The 20,820-nt window shown below is 43.2% G+C and overlaps 1 protein-coding gene across 3 annotated transcripts; it reads right to left on the reverse strand.

Moving 5' to 3' along the window:
- Positions 1-1,279: 1,279 nt before the first annotated feature.
- Positions 1,280-20,317, reverse strand: spon2a (spondin 2a, extracellular matrix protein). 3 transcript variants are annotated; one of them, XM_070962852.1, is made up of 7 exons: positions 13,687-13,856; positions 12,765-12,819; positions 9,560-9,785; positions 7,349-7,569; positions 3,127-3,318; positions 2,602-2,773; positions 1,280-2,342 (listed from the first exon to the last, which is right to left on the reverse strand). In XM_070962852.1, exons 3-7 carry the CDS (start codon positions 9,783-9,785, stop codon positions 2,155-2,157), a joined length of 999 nt encoding a protein of 332 aa, XP_070818953.1. In that variant the 5' UTR covers positions 12,765-12,819; positions 13,687-13,856; the 3' UTR covers positions 1,280-2,154. The 3 variants fall into 3 exon arrangements, with proteins under 3 accessions (XP_070818953.1, XP_070818952.1, XP_070818954.1); XM_070962851.1 differs by lacking the exon at positions 12,765-12,819 and having other exon boundaries at positions 13,687-13,880; XM_070962853.1 differs by lacking the exons at positions 12,765-12,819; positions 13,687-13,856 and adding an exon at positions 20,288-20,317 and having other exon boundaries at positions 2,020-2,342.
- Positions 20,318-20,820: the final 503 nt, after the last annotated feature.

The following is a 20,820-nucleotide window of genomic DNA, read 5'->3' on the forward strand; positions in this document are numbered from 1 at the left end:
GTATTAAAGCAGAGCTGGACAACCGCGCCCTAAAATAAAGTTAAATCACTTTCGTTGAATAATACGCGACATTTCTGTGCATTTCTAATAAAGTTGAACAAGCAACCTACTGGATTTTTCAAACCAATACCACTGAGAGTTCTAGTTCCAAAAGTCAGTGTTAATGCTTTTGTCACATACACACAACATACTCATACATTTAGATAATGATTCCAGAAAACTGGATGTTAAAATTCGTTCAAATTTTTAATTTCCAGAAAATGATAGTTACTCATCTCCAACATATACTGCAATACCAGTATAAGTGCAATATTACATTGTCTAATACTAGACAATGTAATAATCATTTCGATCATGATTTTTATTATCGATCCTCTAATTTCTATTTCATATAACAAATGCCATATATTATTTGTGTAGCTTTTGTTTAGTCTATCATCTAATAAGTCACCATAAAGTACTTTCTGCTGATGTTCTGATCCACACATGCAATAATAATAATATAAAACATGACCAATAAACGGAAAGCTGCAATAGACCAGAGAGGATGAAGAGGATGAATTCCTCCCTAAGACTCTTGATAACTCTTTGTATTTCCATTATGATTAAAAATGATATTAGTTGTGATACATGTGATGATGGAGGGAGCTTCACATTGACCTGAGCAGAGCCTACTGTTCAAATGAGGTCTTACTAAAGGCTGTTTTCAAGATGCATGATAGGTTTCACCACGTCACTGAGCGCCTTAGAGGCTGCTTATGTGACAAATTTTTATTATTATCATTTTCATTAGAAGTGATAGTGTTAGCATTGTTGTTGTTGATTGTGACCACTAGGAGGAGCCACACCGCCACAGACTCTTCATTGCAGTGCAGCGCTGAGTCCTTATTTTTTTAACATTTCTAATGTCTGTCAGCAAAAAAGTTTATGTTTAGATTCAATTATTAACCTAAATATCACAAAGACAGCAGCGTTGCACCATGAAGCACTGAGTTATCAAAGTTTAGGCTCGAGAGATATTGTGGAATACATCTAATTTTCATCTATGAATATGCACAAGTGTGACTTCTATATTTGTGAACATAAGGAACTCATCTTTTCATACTGTAATATTTATGCCTGTGTATTTTTGCACTTGGGCTGTGCGTCCTTTAGGCACAAATAAAGAAGTGTCAAAAGTGGTCAAATTCTGCTCTGTCACACACAACGCTCTTACATGATAACACTTTCCAACTGAAAAGCCATAGAGGGAACACAATCACACAGACTTTTTCTATTTGAAAAACACACCTCCATATTTATTCATGAGTTATGCAAGATACATCATACAGTATATACAAAAACATTGAAAATGTCAAAAGAGATAATAATACAAATATTTATTTTCCTTTCTATAAAAACCTGCATCTTATTATAAAATAGGCCAGCTTCTTTAGACTGGCTCTAAGCCTCGACACAGCTATTAGGTGTTTCTTGTAAAAGGTGGTATTTATAAATCGGGGTGTGAGGTTATTTTGAAAGAGCTGCATGTGCCAAGCATGTATAGGTTACCTATGTAAACCAACGCCTCCGTGCCTGTAAAACTATGCAATATGTGCAAGGACTTTTGTGTGCAGAATTCTGTGTGCACAATAGTGCACAGGAGTGTGGATGTGTGTTTGTGTGTGCGTGCATGAGTTGAAGATTTGTTACTCTGGTGTGCTGCTATCAGCAGCAACAACATATCCTTTGCATATGTTGTTGCAAAGGAACAAACCATGACAAGTCTCATACAGTATACCGGTGTTTGAGGGGACACATTGGTCATGCACCCTCCTCTCAGTTTTTCTATTCTGCATCCACAACAATTTATAAAAGTCACATATTATCTGAACACATTCAAAGTGTTATCTCAAACATTAAAACTGTCCAACACTCTGTCGCACTCAGACTTCAATTTCCCTTTGCTGCCATTAAAATACACCCAGAGGAGTGTACGCTCACTAATGCTAACAGGTTGCCCAGGCAATGAAGCAAGTCTTAAATATCCACAATCTGACCGTGACAAACACACAAATCTTTTGCATTATCAAGGAAATGCTCAAGATGCAGTAACATCTCTCAGTCCAGCAGTAACAACATGAGAGTCCCAGTGTTGAATACTGGCAGCATCAGTTACTGAAGTCTCATACAGCTGAGTGGTACGCATTCAGCCTGTTCCTCCAGCTCAGGGCAGGGGGTGCCAGCGTTGGCTGGCCGCAAGAGGATGTAGCGTGTGCGGTGACGGACACCACCTCTGGAGCAGGGGCCCAGACACAAGCCCCAGGATGACCAGAGAGAAACTTCACAGTCCAGAGGTGTCGCTGAATCAAGGGGGAAGACATGTGAGGAACATTCAGTATGTGTGAATTAAGAAAAACTTTAGACAGAGAAATCTCAGTGGAAACAAGGGCTGTGTCTATTAGCTTTTGATTGCAGCATCTGTAGATTGTGAGGAACTGTTTAGATGGGGCTGTAGGGTCAAAGATCTGGAACTGGAACCATATTATAGCGTTCATGTAATACAAATCAAAGTAATCTTGCAGGTGAAATGCTAGGGCACCACTGATCCTCTGGTCTTACCTGAGAAACGCTGGGGACTGATAGAGTTTGGCAGAATATGATTGGACATTGGGGTTTGACGGTCAGGTGACCTGCTCTGTCGAGTGATCTTTATGCTGGCGATAGGTGGAAGCTCCTCTAAGCGTGGATAGTAGAAGGAGTTGGCTGGATGGTTTGGCATCTGAGATGTGATCTGAAGAACAGCCGGGTATAATTCATCAGGGGAGCCAGTAGATTCTCAAGAGTTCAAATACACAATAGCCCATTTTAAAACACATGCTGGGAAAGGATAGATGGCCTATTATGTAAGAGAGGCCCTTTTCTGCTCCAATCATTTCAGGTCAGGCATGAGGGCCGCCAAGCAATCATTTAAGTGGAGACAGCTAAGAATGATGCCACATACCCATGTTGCAAACCTATTTTAAGAACAGGGCCACCTGTTTTCACCTTGCTATGTCTTTGGAATAAATGCACAAATGTCCAAATGAATGAGTCTGCGTACTAACGAATGATGGTCTTGCCCTTGTGAACCCTGCAAGAGCTCACCTTTGTGATGTTTTCTGAGGGACTGGTGGGGAAGTTGGGAGAGGAGAAGGTGAATCCACTGTCTGTCCCTGCATCATAAGGCTGGAGGTCAATGGTCACTTCCTGTTTCCACCGGCTGCCCTCGCAAAGGATTAGGCTGTCCACGCCAACAAACCAGTCGGGGCTGGGGATCATCTTCACCATCAGGGACAACTGTCGGTCAAACAGAGAATACATTTAGTCCAAACTTCACTGTCCAAAATGGAAATTTAGTCCACAGAGTATAGACAGAGCCTTAAAAATGCACAGTTAGAATAACAAGAAAGGCACAGATTATGCACTATCATTCATTATAGATCAAGTTGCACCATCATCAGGTCTACAATTAATTTACCTCACAGCTAAATACCTGCAAAGCCAAAAGGATTCCCATCAGCCTCAGCTTTGTATTTTATGCTAATTCTCATTCTCTAAAACGTTATACCTGCTAAACATCATCGTATGAGCATTTGTACCGTGAGCATGTTTGTATACTGATGTTAGCGTTAAGCTCAAAACACTGCCGTGCCAAAGCACAACCTCACAGAGCCGCTAGCATGACAGTGTACTCTGGTTTCTTTCCTTTTCTCTTTGTGCTTTTCTTTCTTCATATACCCAAGAGCTTTGTTCTTTTCTCAGGATACTGGTTTTGTATGTGCTGTGTCTAAATATTGATGCATTGCGCTGCTGCATTGATGTGGCTTTCTTGTCTTTCTTTGCTTTGTCAAATTGTGACTGTAAATGAAACTACAAAGAAAATGCAATGAAATACAAGAAGACATAAGTTACAATCAATCTTACTGGACCCAGACAGGAATCTAAGCACAGCTGTGATTATTTTCTGGCTCCAGTCAAAAGTCAAACTGCAGCACTCTAGATGATTGCAAGCTGAACAACATTTTTTAGGGTAGAATAAAAAAAATAAGAAATAAAAAATAAATCTGAAACATGAAAAAAAACAATCAATTGATCTTAAACATTCTGATTGCCCCACCAGCCACACTAATGTTGTGTTATACTGCCCCTTGTCTGATGATATATGATGTATTTGTGTGTCTGTGTGCGCAGCATAACATAAGGAGACACACACACACACACACACACACACACACACACACACACACACACACACACACACACACACACACACACACACACACACACACACTGTTGATGTCAGGATTCATAAACTTTGTAATAAATGCAGAGACTGGGGACTACATTTGTGCACACCCACTCAGTTTCCTGTGCAGGGGTAGGCTGTGTCTCCTGTGTGATGGATGTTTCCTGAGAGCTGGTGACCTCATACAGGAAGTGGCCTGGGGGTCAGCACACGCTGAGGTGGCAGACGCCCAGAAAACAGCACATTTGAAAACGCCTCCTCACTCACAGCCCAATACTTGAGGACCTGGGCTGAACTGCTCAGGCTCAGGGAAGGGTGGGTGGGCTTTGGCTGATTTTGGATGCCTAGGAAAGGGTGGCCTGGAGTCGGACAGAGCACTGGTGGATGGAAGAGTATTGGAACAGACATCAAACCAGTGCACCAGGCAGTACAGACCACTCAGGACAGGAGGCAGGTAGCATCAGCATGACACATGGGGTCTGTTTTCTTGCCTGTGACGCACGGCAAGAAACAGAGAAACCAAATCAGAAGCAGCTCTGTTGCTTCTCAGAATCCTCTGCTGATCCCCTCCTTCCGTCCTTCCTCCCTTCCTTCCCTCCATTGCTAAAATCCCTCCTTGCCCTTGTCGTTTTCAGCCTCCTCTCAAACAGCAGCTTTTGCAACCCTGCTATAGCCATCAGGAGCAGGGATGTCTACTCAGGGGTATCCCACCTCACTGGCTTGATCAGTCTGCGGTGGTTTGCAAGAAGTATCTCGAAAGCGCAGAGCAGAGTTGCTCAAAGCTCCCATGATCCTGCTCACTTTTTCTCCCTCACTGCAAATCATCTGCAGAGCCACGGAGAGAACGAGTTGTCCTATAAAACATGCAAACTGGCCTTAATGCTCAGGAGTTGTCCCTTTCTCTGTGGTGCCACTGATCTTCCAAAACACTGAATCTTTAAGAAAAATGCCAGTTGGATGCTACATGGTACTTCTTTGGATGTATGAGCCTGTTTTGAATTACACCTTTAACAGCAACAGCAGGAGGCTCATGAGTATGGAGATCAGAATCATATGTGTTTGTTTTGGTTTGTGGGGAAGGGAAAAGGGATGGCAGTCACACGTGAGTGTGCGAAAGAGACAGAAACGCAGAACAGCGGATTAAGCTGTCAACAGATTCACATCATTCAGTCTGTCTTTGTCACGTTCAACGCAAACACACGATAGTCATACCGTTCTTTGTTTCTGGTACCGTCTACTGATCTAAAAACAGACAGACTCATTTAAGAGCCACCACAGACATCATGCATCTTGACGACAAGCTGCAAAGCTGCTGTCATTGACAAGTACTTACCAAAGATGCCCTCCGATGGGGTCGTTGTTGATTTTTGTGGGCCCTTGGGTTCAGGCAGTGGAATAACCAATAAACAAATGTAGGTCACCAGACTTTTAGGCAGGCACGCACCTATTTCTAAAAACTCCAGTAAATGTCCACCCTTCCTCTTCACCTCTTCCTCTCTCATCCATCAGCTACATGTGCTTTACACATAAAGGAATGCTTTATTTCTAGGTTTAGCTAGAGACATTTTTCCACAGTGCCATACCTCATTCCTACCTCAAATCCTTTGCCTTTGTTTAAGCCCTTGGCCCAAATTTAGCCTAAGCCTCAAAAAAACAGAAAGAAAGACCATGACCCTCTGCTCTCAAACTCACGCACTGTTCAGCAGTGGTGGTATCCTGCAGTCTAGCGATGAGCAAAGTTGTGCCCTAGTCGGATGCTGCCCAACAGCCGTCCACATTTATCAGCCCATTTATCAACCTTGAATATGGGGCTTCAGAAGTCTGAGTTTGCCAAATCAAATGGGTATCAGCCATTTTTTGTCGTTTTGGTGCCAAATAGGGCTAGATCTAAAGGGATAGTAACACAAAGAGGTGATTCTGCACTATAAATATCCCTGGAAAATATCCACTCGATTTGGCTAAATCAGACTGATGAAGCCTCACATTAGCTTCGGCTGAACGTCAGAATGCAGTTTTGCACGCAAGGAAGGGATCACTTCAAGGCCGATATGGTGAGGAAGAACGATCACAGCAACCATCAACTTTCAGTGTACATATGTGAGAATATTATAGAGGTAGACTTGATAAGATTTGAACCTATTCTTTATTTTTACCCTTAAAGGAATAGTTTGAACTTTTAGGAAGTATATGTATTTGTATATTTGCTTGGTTTAGATGAGAAACTCCATTCTCTCCATCCTAGAGCCAGCAGTTGGTTAGCGTAGCGTGAAGATTGGACACGGGGTAACTGGCTATCCAAGCTCTGTCCAAAAGTAACAAAATCCTCCTACCAGCATCGACTCAATTCACCAATTAACTCATTATAGTATCTTGTTTGTTTAATCTGTACAAAAACGATGAATTGCAGTATTATGGGGGTTGTAGTCATGTCAGGGGGATGATAACAAGAATCCAGTCAAGTCAAGCCAAGAAATAATCTAGCACATAACCTCCAATAACATGGCATAATGTTATTTCCACTTTGTTTTTTTTTTTTATGGATTAAACACACAAGATGTAATATGTTAATTAGTGGGCTGTAGAGGTGCTGATAGGCAGAATTTGTTACTGTGCGATAGAGCCCGGCTAGCTCTTCCCCCCGCCTCCAGTCTTTACGCTAAGCTAAATTAGCCGTGCAGACATGAGAGTGGTATCGATCATCTCATTTAACTCTGGGTAGGAGAGTGATTAAACGTGTTTCCCAAATTGTCAAAGAATTCCTTTTACTAAACTTCATCCTGGGCCCCTCACCCTGAGCTCACAGAGTTCAGTGGGACATGCAGCAGACAGAGTGCAGACCGCGCAGGATGGATGTGGGCGTTTGTGGCTGCAGGGCTTCAGAGCTTGGGCTAAACATAGTCTGATTGGATAGTGGAAAGAAGTGGTGAAGTGTTTGGTCAGAGCGGATGGACGACATTATATGGAGGCACGGGTCACCAGATGACTGAACAGATTTAGTCAAACAGACGGTTTGTGTGACTTACTGTGTCTGAGCATGTGTGTGCTTTTGTGAATGACTACTTAAGTTTTATTTGTGCCTACCAATGAGCTCCGGGGCTGCATGAGCAACTCCGTGGAGCTGTGCCCGATGCCGTTAGGGATGCCGACCGTTCGGTACATGGCGCCGACCGCGCGTCTCTTCCTGGCTTCCTTGGCCGCCTTCATCAGCTCCACCGTCACCCCGAGTTCAGCGAAGCTCTGCACCCCTGCACTGGCTGGAGCACCCTCCTCCCACAGCTGAAAATGGCGATTATGGCTGACCGCTAAAGCAAGAAAAGGAACACAAGACAGAGGAGAAGACAGAAGTAAGATGCTTATTCGCTGGAATGCATATCAATGTCAGTGAAACACCACAGCGCCTCAGCCAGACAGTGAGATCATTTCCACCATGGAGCCTGTATGTATTTCTATGGCTGCCTCCTACTTCCTGCAATTAAACAGATAAATTTGAAGGAATTGCCCACATGCATGTCTTTGGCATTATTGAGCAGTTATAGTTACATCTCTTCTCCATCTATCACTGATAAAACCACAGCACAGGCCAGAGCTGCCAGGAGATAGGTCAGGATCTCAGAGCCAGCGGCCAGATGGAGGACAAAAATGTCTCTTTTTTAACAATACTGAAACCGTTATTAATACTTGTTCATACCTGTCGGGCCACAGAACCATTTTAATCACATTCTCATATTTAGTTCTGTTATCTATGAATTTGTTGAGAATCAGGAGACTGATTTAGGTTAAACTCTTTGTACCGCAGGTTCTGGAGCTCCATATTGAAACCCACAGAGCCACTGGCCTGGGCCAGTGGTTTTAAGGGCAGAGTAAGGTTAGCCAGAAACACGCTGACAAATGCTCTGATGGTTCTGCCTTACCTCACTTTTCAGAGCTGCGTACAGGCACACACACACACAAGCGTGCATTTATACTTAAACACTCTTGACACATGTATTAACACACACACCGCATGGAGCCACACACACACAACCTGCCCAGCACACTTCACACACTATCTTGTTTCTCCCCAAACTGCCATTACTTATGCACTTAATTGCATTTCCATCCTAACAAATTTCCCACAAGCATCAAGACCTTGAAACTCGATAACACATCACGTTTAAGCCCCACCAAGACGTTAAAGCCCACTTTCTAAATTGCTGGTGTCTTTTCTTTGGCCAAGACAAACTCTGTTCCCTCTTCCCTCTGGCACTGTCCTTGGTACCTCAACCCCAGGTCTCCACAATAACACAAAACCATCACAGGCCCCCAAAGCCCCCAACAGGTTATGCTTTCCTTTGAGCTGTGACAAAAACCATTTCCAACGTTCTTTTTGTCCCCCACCAACAGACTGTCAGCTCATTGAGGCCCTTGTGTTTTTCTTCTTTTGTGACAAAGAGAAGTTCACTGGTTCCCGAGGACATTAAAAACCATTACGGGTGTGTCAGAATCTCCGGTGCATGTCTCTATATGGAGTAAGTAGGCCATCACCATCTGGCAGGGCAGCAGGGCACCAGTGAGAGAGCTGGAAACCAGACAAAACCACAAACAATGATGCACAAGAGCAGTCTAATGCACACACATACATGCACACACATCTGCCATCCATCCTATGCTCCATGGCCCTGGAAAAAAAAAAAAAAAACAGAATAGAGGGGCCTGAATGGCTTCTTCTTCTCCTCCTCCTGGCTTTGAGGTAAGCGGTCTGACCCCACCACACCCCGACTATCATCACCCACCTTCACCAGTCCTGAAACATCTCCTCCAGTGTTTACCGCCAACACTGTGGTAAACCAGCGGAAATGTGGGAAGGAGTGTAGGATTGAGTTGATGAAATAGAGAAATATTAAAGGTATGGCTGAACAGAAGTTAGAGAAATAGAGAGAAAACCCCATCTGGTAGCATTTAGACTTTCTTTCTTTTTGCTCTCAGCTTCTTGCTGCTTTGCTCATTAACATCTCTCATCCCTGTGTTCGTGTCTGCGTGCACATGTGTGTGCTGACAATGAGGCCGTAAACCTCTGACACATGAGGCAGCAGCATAAAATCTGTCTTTTGGTGGAGCTGAGTCTGACCCAGTGTCCCTTCATCTCAGTGTGGTCACTATTTTGACTGAGTGAACACATAACCACTGACTCCTCGCTGCTGTTGCAAGTCTGGAATAACGGTCAAAATTCAATGGACTATCAGGCATCAGATTTTCCATAAGAAAGGGCTTATCTTCCAACAACCAGTTTCTTTGTCCCCCAGTTTTTCTCACCTATGAGTTTGGACCACTGTGCAGGGGGTCGGAAAAGTGGATACTGCTTGGGGAAGGCCTGTGGGCTCCAGTGACCTGTAAAGACCAGGATGTAGGAAGCAGGACCCTTCGCTGTGCACTCTGTCCCATTGAGCGGTCGCAAAGGCCCAGCAAAAGTGAGGCAAAGCTTCAGAAGTACGAGTAGCTGCTGCAGCCAACCGCAAGTCAGGTGCTCTGATGACATCATCTGAAAGAAATGGAGAAATGAAAAATGGCTGCGTGAGTGTTCCTCAACCCGTGGTTGAGAGGTATCAGGTTTGCACATGGTTGGGTTCCCTGCACAAATGCCAATAATGATGATTGTACGAAAATTTTGCTCCTATTCCAGAGTTTTCTTGAATACCATTACAAGTGTGGCACATTTAAAGGAAGAAGTCCTTTGCATGTAATGTTTGTCCATCAGCAAGCAAATGAAAGGATCCTAACCTGAACGCAAAGGAAACCAAACCCTGGAAAATCAGTAGAAGGGGGAAAATTCCACATCCCTGTCTTCATATCACAACACATACATTTTATCTAAGAACAAAGCTTGTTGGACCCTTTGACCCTGGAGCCTTCAATTAAAAAAAAAAGTCTTCACATCCCCCTGGGCTGGGCCGAGTGTGTGTTGGTCCAGGGCCAATCTGTGGCTACACGGCAAAACGGTTAACATTCATCGCTGTCACGGTAATGTCTGCCACAGAAGCTGGCCTAAAATAAAACAACACGGATGACATCTCTGAGGACAGATGCAAATCCTGTCTGCTCTGCTGCTCTACTGACCTCACCGACTGACCATCCACTGACCACCGGCTGCTGAGTCAGACTATTAAGTGAGGGGAGGAGGGCACGTGCATGACAATTGCTTTCCAGCCTTACATTTCATTGTGTTGAGCTGAAGAGTTTTTGCTTGCTGTCAGCGGGTGTATTTTTTATGATGCTCTTAGAGATGAATATAAATCAGGGTCACGCTGCTCGTCTTGCCTCTGAACACACATCCCTCTATGTCATCCTCTTCTCCACCTTCTACGCTCTTATTCTCATCCCATCTGTGCTGTCCAGCCCAGCTGTCTGGTTCTAACGGTTGCAGAATTAAAGCTACAGAGCAACAGTAGACCATTCTTTTGTACCGTATGTAAGAATCCGTGCATGCACATCATCTTAACTTGCTCCAGATTTGAGTTTTTAAGACTCATTCAAAATGCGGGCTAAAATATTGCTTAAGGACAGTTTTAATGTAAATGCTTTGGGTTATTTCACCTATTTTCTGTTTAACAGGCAGATGTTTTATCTTTGAGGTGACGGTTTATGAGCTGATGACAGATGAATTGTTCTGTTTGCGTGTTACGCAAAGGGAGAATGTTGTATGTGGCTGCAGCTTTGTGCAGCGTTTCTATGGGTTACTATACTATAACTAAACCCTCAAGCAGCTGCAGAATGCAGACAGTTAAATCTGGGCAAGTAGACCAGTGCACAAACACACACACGTGCACGCAAACACACACGCCAATGCACATAACCCTCATGTCCCGCTGCACATTGTCCCTGAAGTCTATTTCCAGAGGTCAGATAGTATTACTCTGCCAATATAGCTGCAAAACTCCAACTCTGACACTATTCTGACTGCAGCCTTATATGTCGGTGAGTGTTTTATCAATTCCCTGTCTCCATTAAATGCATATTAACCACAGCACAGTTTAACAGCCAGCCATAAAAATACCACGAGTATGGAGACACACCGAGCCCAGCTTTGATCTCACTGCTCAGTCATCTGATCATCTCACTGGCTGCAACTTTGCAGCTCAGCAGGAGGCAGATAAAACTCCAGGATCAGCTGCTTAACGACGCAACCAGTTCCGAAAAGTAACTTTCTTTTGGAAAAAAGACAGAATAATATTATTTTCAAACAGATAATCAGCAGGTTTTGAAGCTTGTGTTCATGCTCTGTGTGTTCGGGTGACTGGAGATTCACCACTTGCAGCTGGAGGTTTTTCACATCAGTATGTGATCTTAAGTGCTACCTGTCTGCTCCATCCACTATGTTCAGTATAGAAAATGAGGTCAGTCCTGTCACAAGTTGTTGCAAAGATGGACCGGTTTTTCTGTCTCTTTTACACACACATTCCAGAAAGGAAGCTCAACTGGAAATTCACAGAAAGTGTTTTGGTGCCGAACATGATTTCTTTCTACTAAGTGGTTTAGGGCTGATATACTGTCAAGGGCAGTCTGTTAGTGGCAGTCATGTGATGTCTGCTGCAAGAACAACCGTTTATCAGATGACCTTATTCTACACTGAGACTTTGGTTCAGTAAACCCTGCGACCTTCCCTCTGAACTTGTCACACTGACACTATAACACACTAAAGAGACATTTCTTGAATTCCCGCACCGACACACTGAACTTTGGGTCAGTACATGCACACAGACAGATCTGCTACCAGCTGATGTCTGCTGCTGCTTCTGAAAACACACACAGTAACAATAATAGACCGTATGGTATTTATTGATGCATACAGAGACACACATTTATTTTCAGTCCACATAAAGTGCAGACTCTGCACTCATCAGTCAACATAGACAGACACACACAGCAGTTTTTCTGTCAGGCACAAGACACAATAAAATGAGGGGATGTGGCGTGGAGCCAAATGTAGCGGCTGCCGCCCTATGGGCACCTTCACTGTGTAATTACAGTAGACTCATGTGGAGATAATACACGCATCCCGCTCTGCTCATATACACAGGCATGCAGGTATGCACGCAAAAGTGCAGATTTGTGCACACAGCGGGAAGTATGTTCATTTTTAACAAGGGGATGACGAGGAGGTAATTTGCTGTTTTCCCTCAGATTTTTCTCCAAAATCTTTTGTTTGGGGCCAGTGGTGGATTCGAGTTTGTGCTGAGAAAAGAGATGTATCACTCTGTCTTGAATTAACCATTTCACACACCCCTGTATAATGTGCACATACCTGTACACACCCTTTCCCCTTCATGCATATGCGGAGAAACACAGACACGCTCAGCCAGGCTCGCATCACAACAGGAGGTCAGAAACTTGACTGTTTCTCATGCAGGAGGAGTGGAAATCATGACAGTGTAGGTAGCAGTGCACAGAGAGAAAAGTGAGGAGGGCATGCAGATTTTGGTTTTCCTGAAGTATTTAATGGATGGACAGTGCTTGTGTATACCTGTGTGCTGAGTATCAACTGCACCAGAGAAGGTGAAGCATATGCTGATGCAAATCTGCAAATACATGTACAAATCAATAAAGATGAAGTTGTGTGTATTCAGTGGGAACAGATCTGCATTCAGGGAAAAACGTCCAATACAAAAGATACAATTCAAATACAAAGAAGAGCACAATATTTTTGTGTGAGATCAAACATGGCATGAAGTGGTAGAAAATAAGTTTTTTGGGGTACAATTTTGTGTAATTTACGTGTGTATTTCCATTTGATTCTACTTTATAATTAGGAATACTGTGCTTTTTACACAGGCTGCTCTAATTGTTACCTCGTAGAATAAGATATATAACATATATTTCTAAAACATGTCGCATTGTTAGAGATTAAATAACTCAAAAGTATACAAGAAGTTAAATTGGCTCCTGCAGCATTCAACATTAAAATGCTGCTGACGTGTTAATACATCAGTTTTAATAATCCCACAATACACACAGCAGCATAATGATATACCTCTTTGAAAGCTGCCATTTGGCATAATTCATTTTAACTTTTGACACTTTATGTATACACACTTTCATAATAATGCAATGAATGAATGAATGCATAACTTTGACTTGTAATCGAGTATTTTTGTATTGTGATATTATTATACAACTTGAAAGTAAAAGATCTGAACATTTATTCTGCTGCTTCATGCATTCACTCAAAAATATTACATTTTCCAGACATAACAAACAATCCTACTGGATCTCATATATCTGATCTCCAAAAATAAGAAAAAAAAAAAAGGAAGGCGAGTCCGTCCTCTGAGACTCTGAGTGTTGCGGGGAATGAATGGATTCTCAGTGCTGTGTGTGTGTGTGTGTGTGTGTGTGTGTGTGTGTGTGTGTGTGTGTGTGTGTGTGTGTGTGTGTGTGTGTCCTACCTGTGTCGGATCGGTCAGTCAGTGACAGAGAGAAGCTGCAGCAGAATCTCACAGATCAGACCTCAGAGAGGATACAGCTCCGCTCACTCTCTCACTTCTTCTCCTCTTTCTCTCCTCTGTAACCTGCTGTCTGCTGCAGCCTTATCAGCCTTTATCCCTGTCTTTATCTCTCTCGCCAAATTTCTCTCCTCCTCCCTTCCCTCTCTCATTGTATCTCCTCATATTACCCTCCTCTCTCTCTCTCTTTCTCCTGCTGCCTCTCGCTTTCTCCTCCCCCTCCTCCTCTTTTCTCCCCCTACCTCTCCTTGTATGGAAAGGCAGTTAACAGCCTCACTCCTCTCCTCCACTGTCCCTCTCTTCTCTCCTTCTATCTTCCTCTCTCTAGTCTTTTCATTGACTGTGGAAACTCAGCAACCTCCTTGCTGACAAGGTAATCAACACCACATTGGCCTCTCTTAACATCCACCACTCAGCATTGTATATTTTCTTTCCGCTGTATCAAACATGAGATGTGTGGGTTGCTGAATAATGGCAGTAAAATCCAGGGAGAGAAATGAGAAATGGGGCTCAAGCACAGACACGCAGCCTGGATAGCAGACGTCTGGACAGAAGCACAGGCTTTTATTTCTGCAGTTCATTTACTGATTGGACATTGGAGAGAATCAAAGGGTTTTAAGTGTTTTTTTTTCCTCCTTTCAAATACTTCTGTCCTGTGGAAGATCCAGCTGTGATCTCAGCCGAGGAATCCCTTTTCCTCAGGTCAGGTTGTGTGTGTGTGTGTGTGTGTGTGTGTGTGTGTGTGTGTGTGTGTGTGTGTGTGTGTGTGTGTGTGTGTGTGTGCGTCAGAGACGAGTGGTCACCAGTTCCCACAGCTGGCACACATATGGACAACCAGGGAGGTTTCTCTTACCAGGCACCGCTCACTTATCAACATGTCAAAGCTCAGACTAAATGAGGCCGTGTGTGTGTGTGTGTGTGTGTGTGTGTGTGTGTGTGTGTGTGTGTGTGTGTGTGTGTGTGTGTGTGTATGAAAGTTGGTGAAATCTGTAGGAACTTTTGTTACCTTCCTGTTATTATCCATGGCCATGACGCAACTAAGCAGTCAGCCTATATTTCATTCAACAATCTCATACACGTACACGCTGTGGTCAGGGTTGTGATCTGAGGTGGATTAGGAGCAGCTAGTCTTAAGATCTTTAAGATCTCGACCTGGCTAAAATCAGCCAGACTCAAAAGGTAAGTCTACAATTGGACAACTGTGGACCTTTAAACCGAGCCACGTCGCTGGCTCGCCTGTGAACCTTCCAGGAATGAGGGAAGATGAAAAAGAGCAGACAGAGGAAGAGGAGGAGTGGGGATAGATGTGTCTTGCAGTCATAAACAATAACGTAAACAATTATACCTTTTGCCTCACCTCTGTTTCTATCTATTTATCTGTCTGTCTGTCTGTCTGTCTGTCTGTCTGTCTGTCTGTCTGTCTGTCTGTCTGTCTGTCTGTCTGTCTGTCTGTGCAGTTGAAAGTAGGTTACAGGAAAAACCCAGACTTCCCTGCTGCTGCCCACTGATTAATGGCAGTGAGCTCAGCAGCCAGATTGACTCACGTTAATGTGAAACGTCACTGACACACTGTCAAATACACAGGTGCGTGCGTGTGAGCACGGACTGCACGCAATGAATCATTTGAAATGTGAACTCACGCTGGCACACACGGCAATAGACATTTAGGCAAACCTATGCGGGAATTGATGATTATTTTGATTACCAGAACACAGACATCCACAGTTTGCAGTTAAACCACACGCACGCGCACGCACACACACACACACACACACACACACACACACACACACACAAGGTTAGCATTAGGACACCAGATACAGCAGCAGAATGGTTGCAGGTTGCCTGACTGACGCAAATCTCCAAGATAGCTGAAAGTTTTTCTCCTGTCAATCACGTGCTCACGTTAATGTTATACAAGCCAAGTGAGTGAAGCAATGAGAGGAAAACCATGAGCTAATCACAGACACTGGGCCGGGGCCCATACTCGCTCCAGTGTCTCGACCGCAAACCCTCCAGACCCCTAAGACAGAAAGATAGACATGAGGAAAGAGCAGTGTTGGAAACAGCTGGATAATGTTGACAATGTGTCGTGCTAAAACATTATGGGACAAGGTTGCAGAAAAACAAATACATAGTTTAATAATTTGTGGTTGGTATGTGGTCTGTTGATATTTCAATGAATTGGGCTGGTTTAGTGAATATTTTTCTTATTGTCAATAAATCCTGTGAAAACAACAAAACCAACAATTTGTTGTTCCATATCTCAATACCATCTGACGCCTCTACCCTCTTTGCAGCACTGAGCTCAAAGCATACATTCATTACACAATCTGAAGAAGTAGACTAACAAGACTGAGGACCGACATCCAGGCAACGCTTTACCTCACAGAGCATTAGCTAAATGCTAACATGGCAAGTACAGCTGAGGTTGATGGGAATATTGGTTTTGCACCAAGGTACTGGACAAATTTTGACCTGGTGATGGCTCACGATGAAGAGTAGGGATCACTAAAGCTTTTACAATTCATCCAATAGTTTTTGAGTCAGTTCAGTTTGGACCAATCAGCAGTGGACCAATCCACCGTGTGACCGACAGGCCTCCATTCACAGAGCCACCCACTAGCATGACTTGAAACGCAGATGTATATTTTAGGGTCAGTCGTTTCCTAAAACAGCTTGGGACTGTAGCTTTTGGCAAACATTACTCAAAGAGGGCACGTCTTGGTTGGGGACTATTTTCAGCTGCGGATTAATACACGTTTGGTGCCCAAGTGAGTTTTTAAAGCACCAGGAGAATTTACAGTATGAGGGAGTGACTAAAAATATACTGCAGCGTTCAGTGTAATGTAAGAGCATGTACAACAGGATGGCTCACTGGTGTGTTTTTAACTGTTTTTGGACAACAGTGTAGCTCTATGGCCCGGAGGAATAAACTTTACCAGGCCTTCAATGTACAGACAAGTTTTAGTTGTAGTTAGTAGGATCAGTTTATTGTTGGTTTTGGTCATTTCATGTAATTTGATGCAAAAAGAAAAATGCAGAATATAACTAGCTTTATATTCTAAGTCAATATGTTGTTAGTGTTAGTCAAAAGATACATGTTGATATCTAAAGAGAGACAGGAAAGGGAGGTAATGACATGCAGCAAAGAGGCCGGGTTGGAATCAAAGCCGAGCTGCTGCACTAAGGACTAAGCTTGATACACGGTATGAGCTCGACCAGGTGAGCTACCAGGGCGCCCCATATCTTTTAAAAGGGGAAACAAAGCTGGTGCAGTCTGACGCAACATCTGAGTCATTCAGTGGCTGGAATAATATTTAATCATTCCAAAGACAGCTGAAGACAAATATTTATCCACTCTGCTTTGGGGTTAGTGGTTCGATCCCTCCAAGTGGGACGGTTCATCTGTCTGGAGACTAATTCATCACACAGATATGTGTGCACACGCATGCACATGCTAACTTTCTCTGACACACACATCCTCATCTGTCAAACTGCTTCTTGCCATCAAGACTCAAAACAGTACTTTGTTATGTATTTTGTCAAATATTGTTGATGTTCTCATCTTTACCTCAGTTAAATGATCTTGCATGACCTTTGACCCACTTTGAGTAGTTGTAGTAGCAGTTGAGTAGTTTTTTTGTGACCCACTCACTAAGACCAACAGAGGGATGCTTGAGCACGATGACCCGTCTTTACGGAAAGGTACTGACGCAGCAGCGGTGCGGGAACCAGTTCTCCCATTTTATTACCGGTGTGTTCCCAGACCCGTGAGGCTTCTCAAGCACCCTTCCTCCCCATTCTCCTCCTCCTCTTGAACTAAACAAACAAACAAAAAAATCTGGCTGCCCACCATGGGTGCTGACAGGGGTCACGTATGGCGCTGGGTGAGGCGCATGATGCTCTGCAGCATTCCGTTGCACAACCTCAAATGGGACTTACGAAGCAATAAGCCACTGTGTGTTTGAAGTGTGTGTGAACCAGGTCTGTTAAATAAAATACTGCTTGTATCCTGGGCCTCCTTCAGCGACACACACTTGTATACACGCGCTGTTATGTAATAGGCCTGTCCCTCGCTTTGACAGAAGCTGGCCAGTACAGTCTGTAACGGTATGTGTATCGGCCTCCAGGTCCAAGTATCCATAATGACAAAAAAAATATTGAAAATATCAGATCAGCTATTGGATTGACTGTCATTTTGTGCAAACATTCATCGGGTAAGAGATTGAATTTGTCCAATTTTCATGACCAACTACTCCTCAGCTGTATTTTGTGTTTGTACTATTCAGCAAATGTTAGCATGCCAAGGCGCTAAACTAAAACTGGGAATATGGCTACCATTAAACCTGCTAAACGTCAGAATATAAACATTTTAGTTGTGAGCATGTTAGCATGCTAATGTTAGCATTTAGGTCATGACTGTAGACTCCTCGTGTTGTTCAGAGGATGGATGGATGGTATAAAAAGCACAAACATAACTTGAAAATGCTCACAGGAGAATTTTCTTTTGTTCCACCACAAGATAACATACCGACTGTCCCTGTCTGAGGCTTTCTGGCAAGTGGGCCAATAACGATGCTTAACATATAAGGTCCACATCAGAATGATCCAAATTTCTTTAGCAGCATTTGTCTGCAGGTTCCATGTTCTCCCGCCGAGTTTATAGCTGGACTGGACTAATCTCGATTTGGATTCAGTGAACAACCTTTTCCCCTCTATAGCCTCACCATCCTTTGCAGCTAGGGCTCTGAAAAAAGAAATCTCAGATCTTAATTTAGCAGGCACGTGGAGGCAGAGACACAAATCAAGCTTTGAAAAAGCTATTCTCATCTGTCCATAATACTTACTCTGGGATCGATATGTTTGTTTTATTCATACTGGGGAATAATATCTAGCACCCGCCAAAAACATGTTCAAATGACGCCACTCATCTGCTCAAGATGGTAATTGTAATATTAAACTGTGGATGTTTCCCAATTCATGACTAAAATTATGTAAAACTAAACAACCTTTAATCAAAAGTCTTTTTCATGACCTGTAAGGTATAAATCCCAAACTATGGAGGGGAGTTGAAGAGAAGGACGATGTCAAACTCAATATTACCTCTTAAACTCCACCCTGCCAGCTCTCAATCTGGATTTGGCTGAATAATTTTGATGAGTCTCCTGCTTGGAAGCAGTTTTATGCAGATGAGCTTTCACTGGCAGCCGTCCCTTTTATTAACAGATATCACACTTTAAAAACAGGTGCAGATAATCCTCTCATAAATACTATCTCTGGAGTTTGGACAGATGCGCAGGTATGCTCTGCAGCACCACCGTGACACTGAAGCCTCCTTTCATTAGAACTCGTCTCCCCCTGCTGCTCTTTGAAATGGGATTACTAAAATATGGCTTTGGAGATGGGGACGACGAGATACTTCGTTCTTCTCAATTTTGGAGGGCGACATTTACTCTCCCACCAAACTCAAAAACCTGCAGTACCTACAGACTAGGGACAACAGGACGGACAGCATCCACTGTTAGGCAAAGAGGGGAATGGATTTTTTTGTTTGGATCTGTTTTACAGAACGTTTCTGTTACCAGAGAGACTCCACATCATGACCAGCAGTATCTCTAAAATGTGTCCTAGATGTGAGACAAAGACAGGGACCCTCATACATACTGTATGTCTGGGATTGTGTGGAACTAGACGATCACTCGAGGTTTATTAGACAGAACCAAGAATACCATAGGAGCCACTGTACCGTGTTTACGCAGACTTATCTCGTTAGGGGACACATTGGTATTGCCCCAGGACAGAAAACTTACAGCATGATTCATTAAAATCTCCTTAATAGGCCTGGCATGGAAGACTCCTCCTCCATGTGGTTCAAAGAAACAGGCTCATACAAATGGCCTGTGAACAAAATGGTGCTTACTTTTAGTAGGAACATGTCCCTTTTTGATAAATATTGGAGTCATTTTATGAAATATCATGTCACGTCCAAGCATAAGATCTACAACCATGTGATATACATACACCCACACACTTTAAGTGGGATTTAAAGGAATTAGATAGAACTTTGTGAGGACGGAGATACCAAGTTTAACTTCGGACCTGTTGAATGTATTTATTGTTTTGTTTTGTTTTGTTTTTGTTCATCAATGCATTGCACTCGGTACATCTATTACTGTTACCATTATACTAAGAGTTGGAAGGAGAGGAAGTGAACATAGGAGGGCTGTGGGAGATTATCAGACTTTCTGACACTGTCACAATCCTGTAAACAGTCCTGTTTATCACTACTTTCAGAAGATAATGTTGACTCTCTTCAAGGAAGTAAACAACTATGTAGCAACATTAAAGAAGAACTCCACCACTTTTGCACATCACAGTCTGTTTACAGATGCTGCATGAGTGAAAAAAAAATGTATATTTTTGGCTCTACAGAGAACTGTATGAAGTTTGATAAATTGCCTCAAGTGATGTCACTTGAGTCAACATCGACTGGCACTCAGGACTACATGTTTGAAAAAATGTGTGAAGAGGAAAAGCTTACCAGACCTCTGTAGCTTCATCTCTGCTTGAGGCTAGCGGCACAAAGCTACATTAGCCAATACTAGGATGACACACCAGAATTGCTGGTGGCCACGTTGCATTGTGGGTAGTGTAGGCACCTGACAGGAGAGAAGAGTGTGGAATGAAAAAAACATATCTCTGGTTTGCTGTATTGATTATTATATTTTTTCTAAATCAAAATTGTCCGATTATGTTTTATGAATGCAAAGGTAAATCTGTGGAGTATTCTCTCTAAAAGATACTGATAAAGAAAAAAAAGCTGTTCATTGAAAGTATATGACTGAAAAAAATCATTCAATGCACAAACACAATCCATCTCCAACTTCCCCTGATGGACTCTGTGGCACCCGAACTCACAAGGGTGCCAGCATACAGCCAGCCAGAGTGAGTGGACGTCAGGTTTCAGCCCCTCCACTCCATTTTAAGAGCAGGCTCCTGGTTATGTGCATGTGGTAGCAATTTTGGGGCTGATAATCCCCCACCCCTCTCTGCCCTGTGGGTTTGCATAGAAGT

The sequence above is a fragment of the Chaetodon trifascialis genome, chromosome 5, assembly GCF_039877785.1.
Source record: "Chaetodon trifascialis isolate fChaTrf1 chromosome 5, fChaTrf1.hap1, whole genome shotgun sequence".
NCBI classification, from domain to species: domain Eukaryota; kingdom Metazoa; phylum Chordata; class Actinopteri; order Chaetodontiformes; family Chaetodontidae; genus Chaetodon; species Chaetodon trifascialis.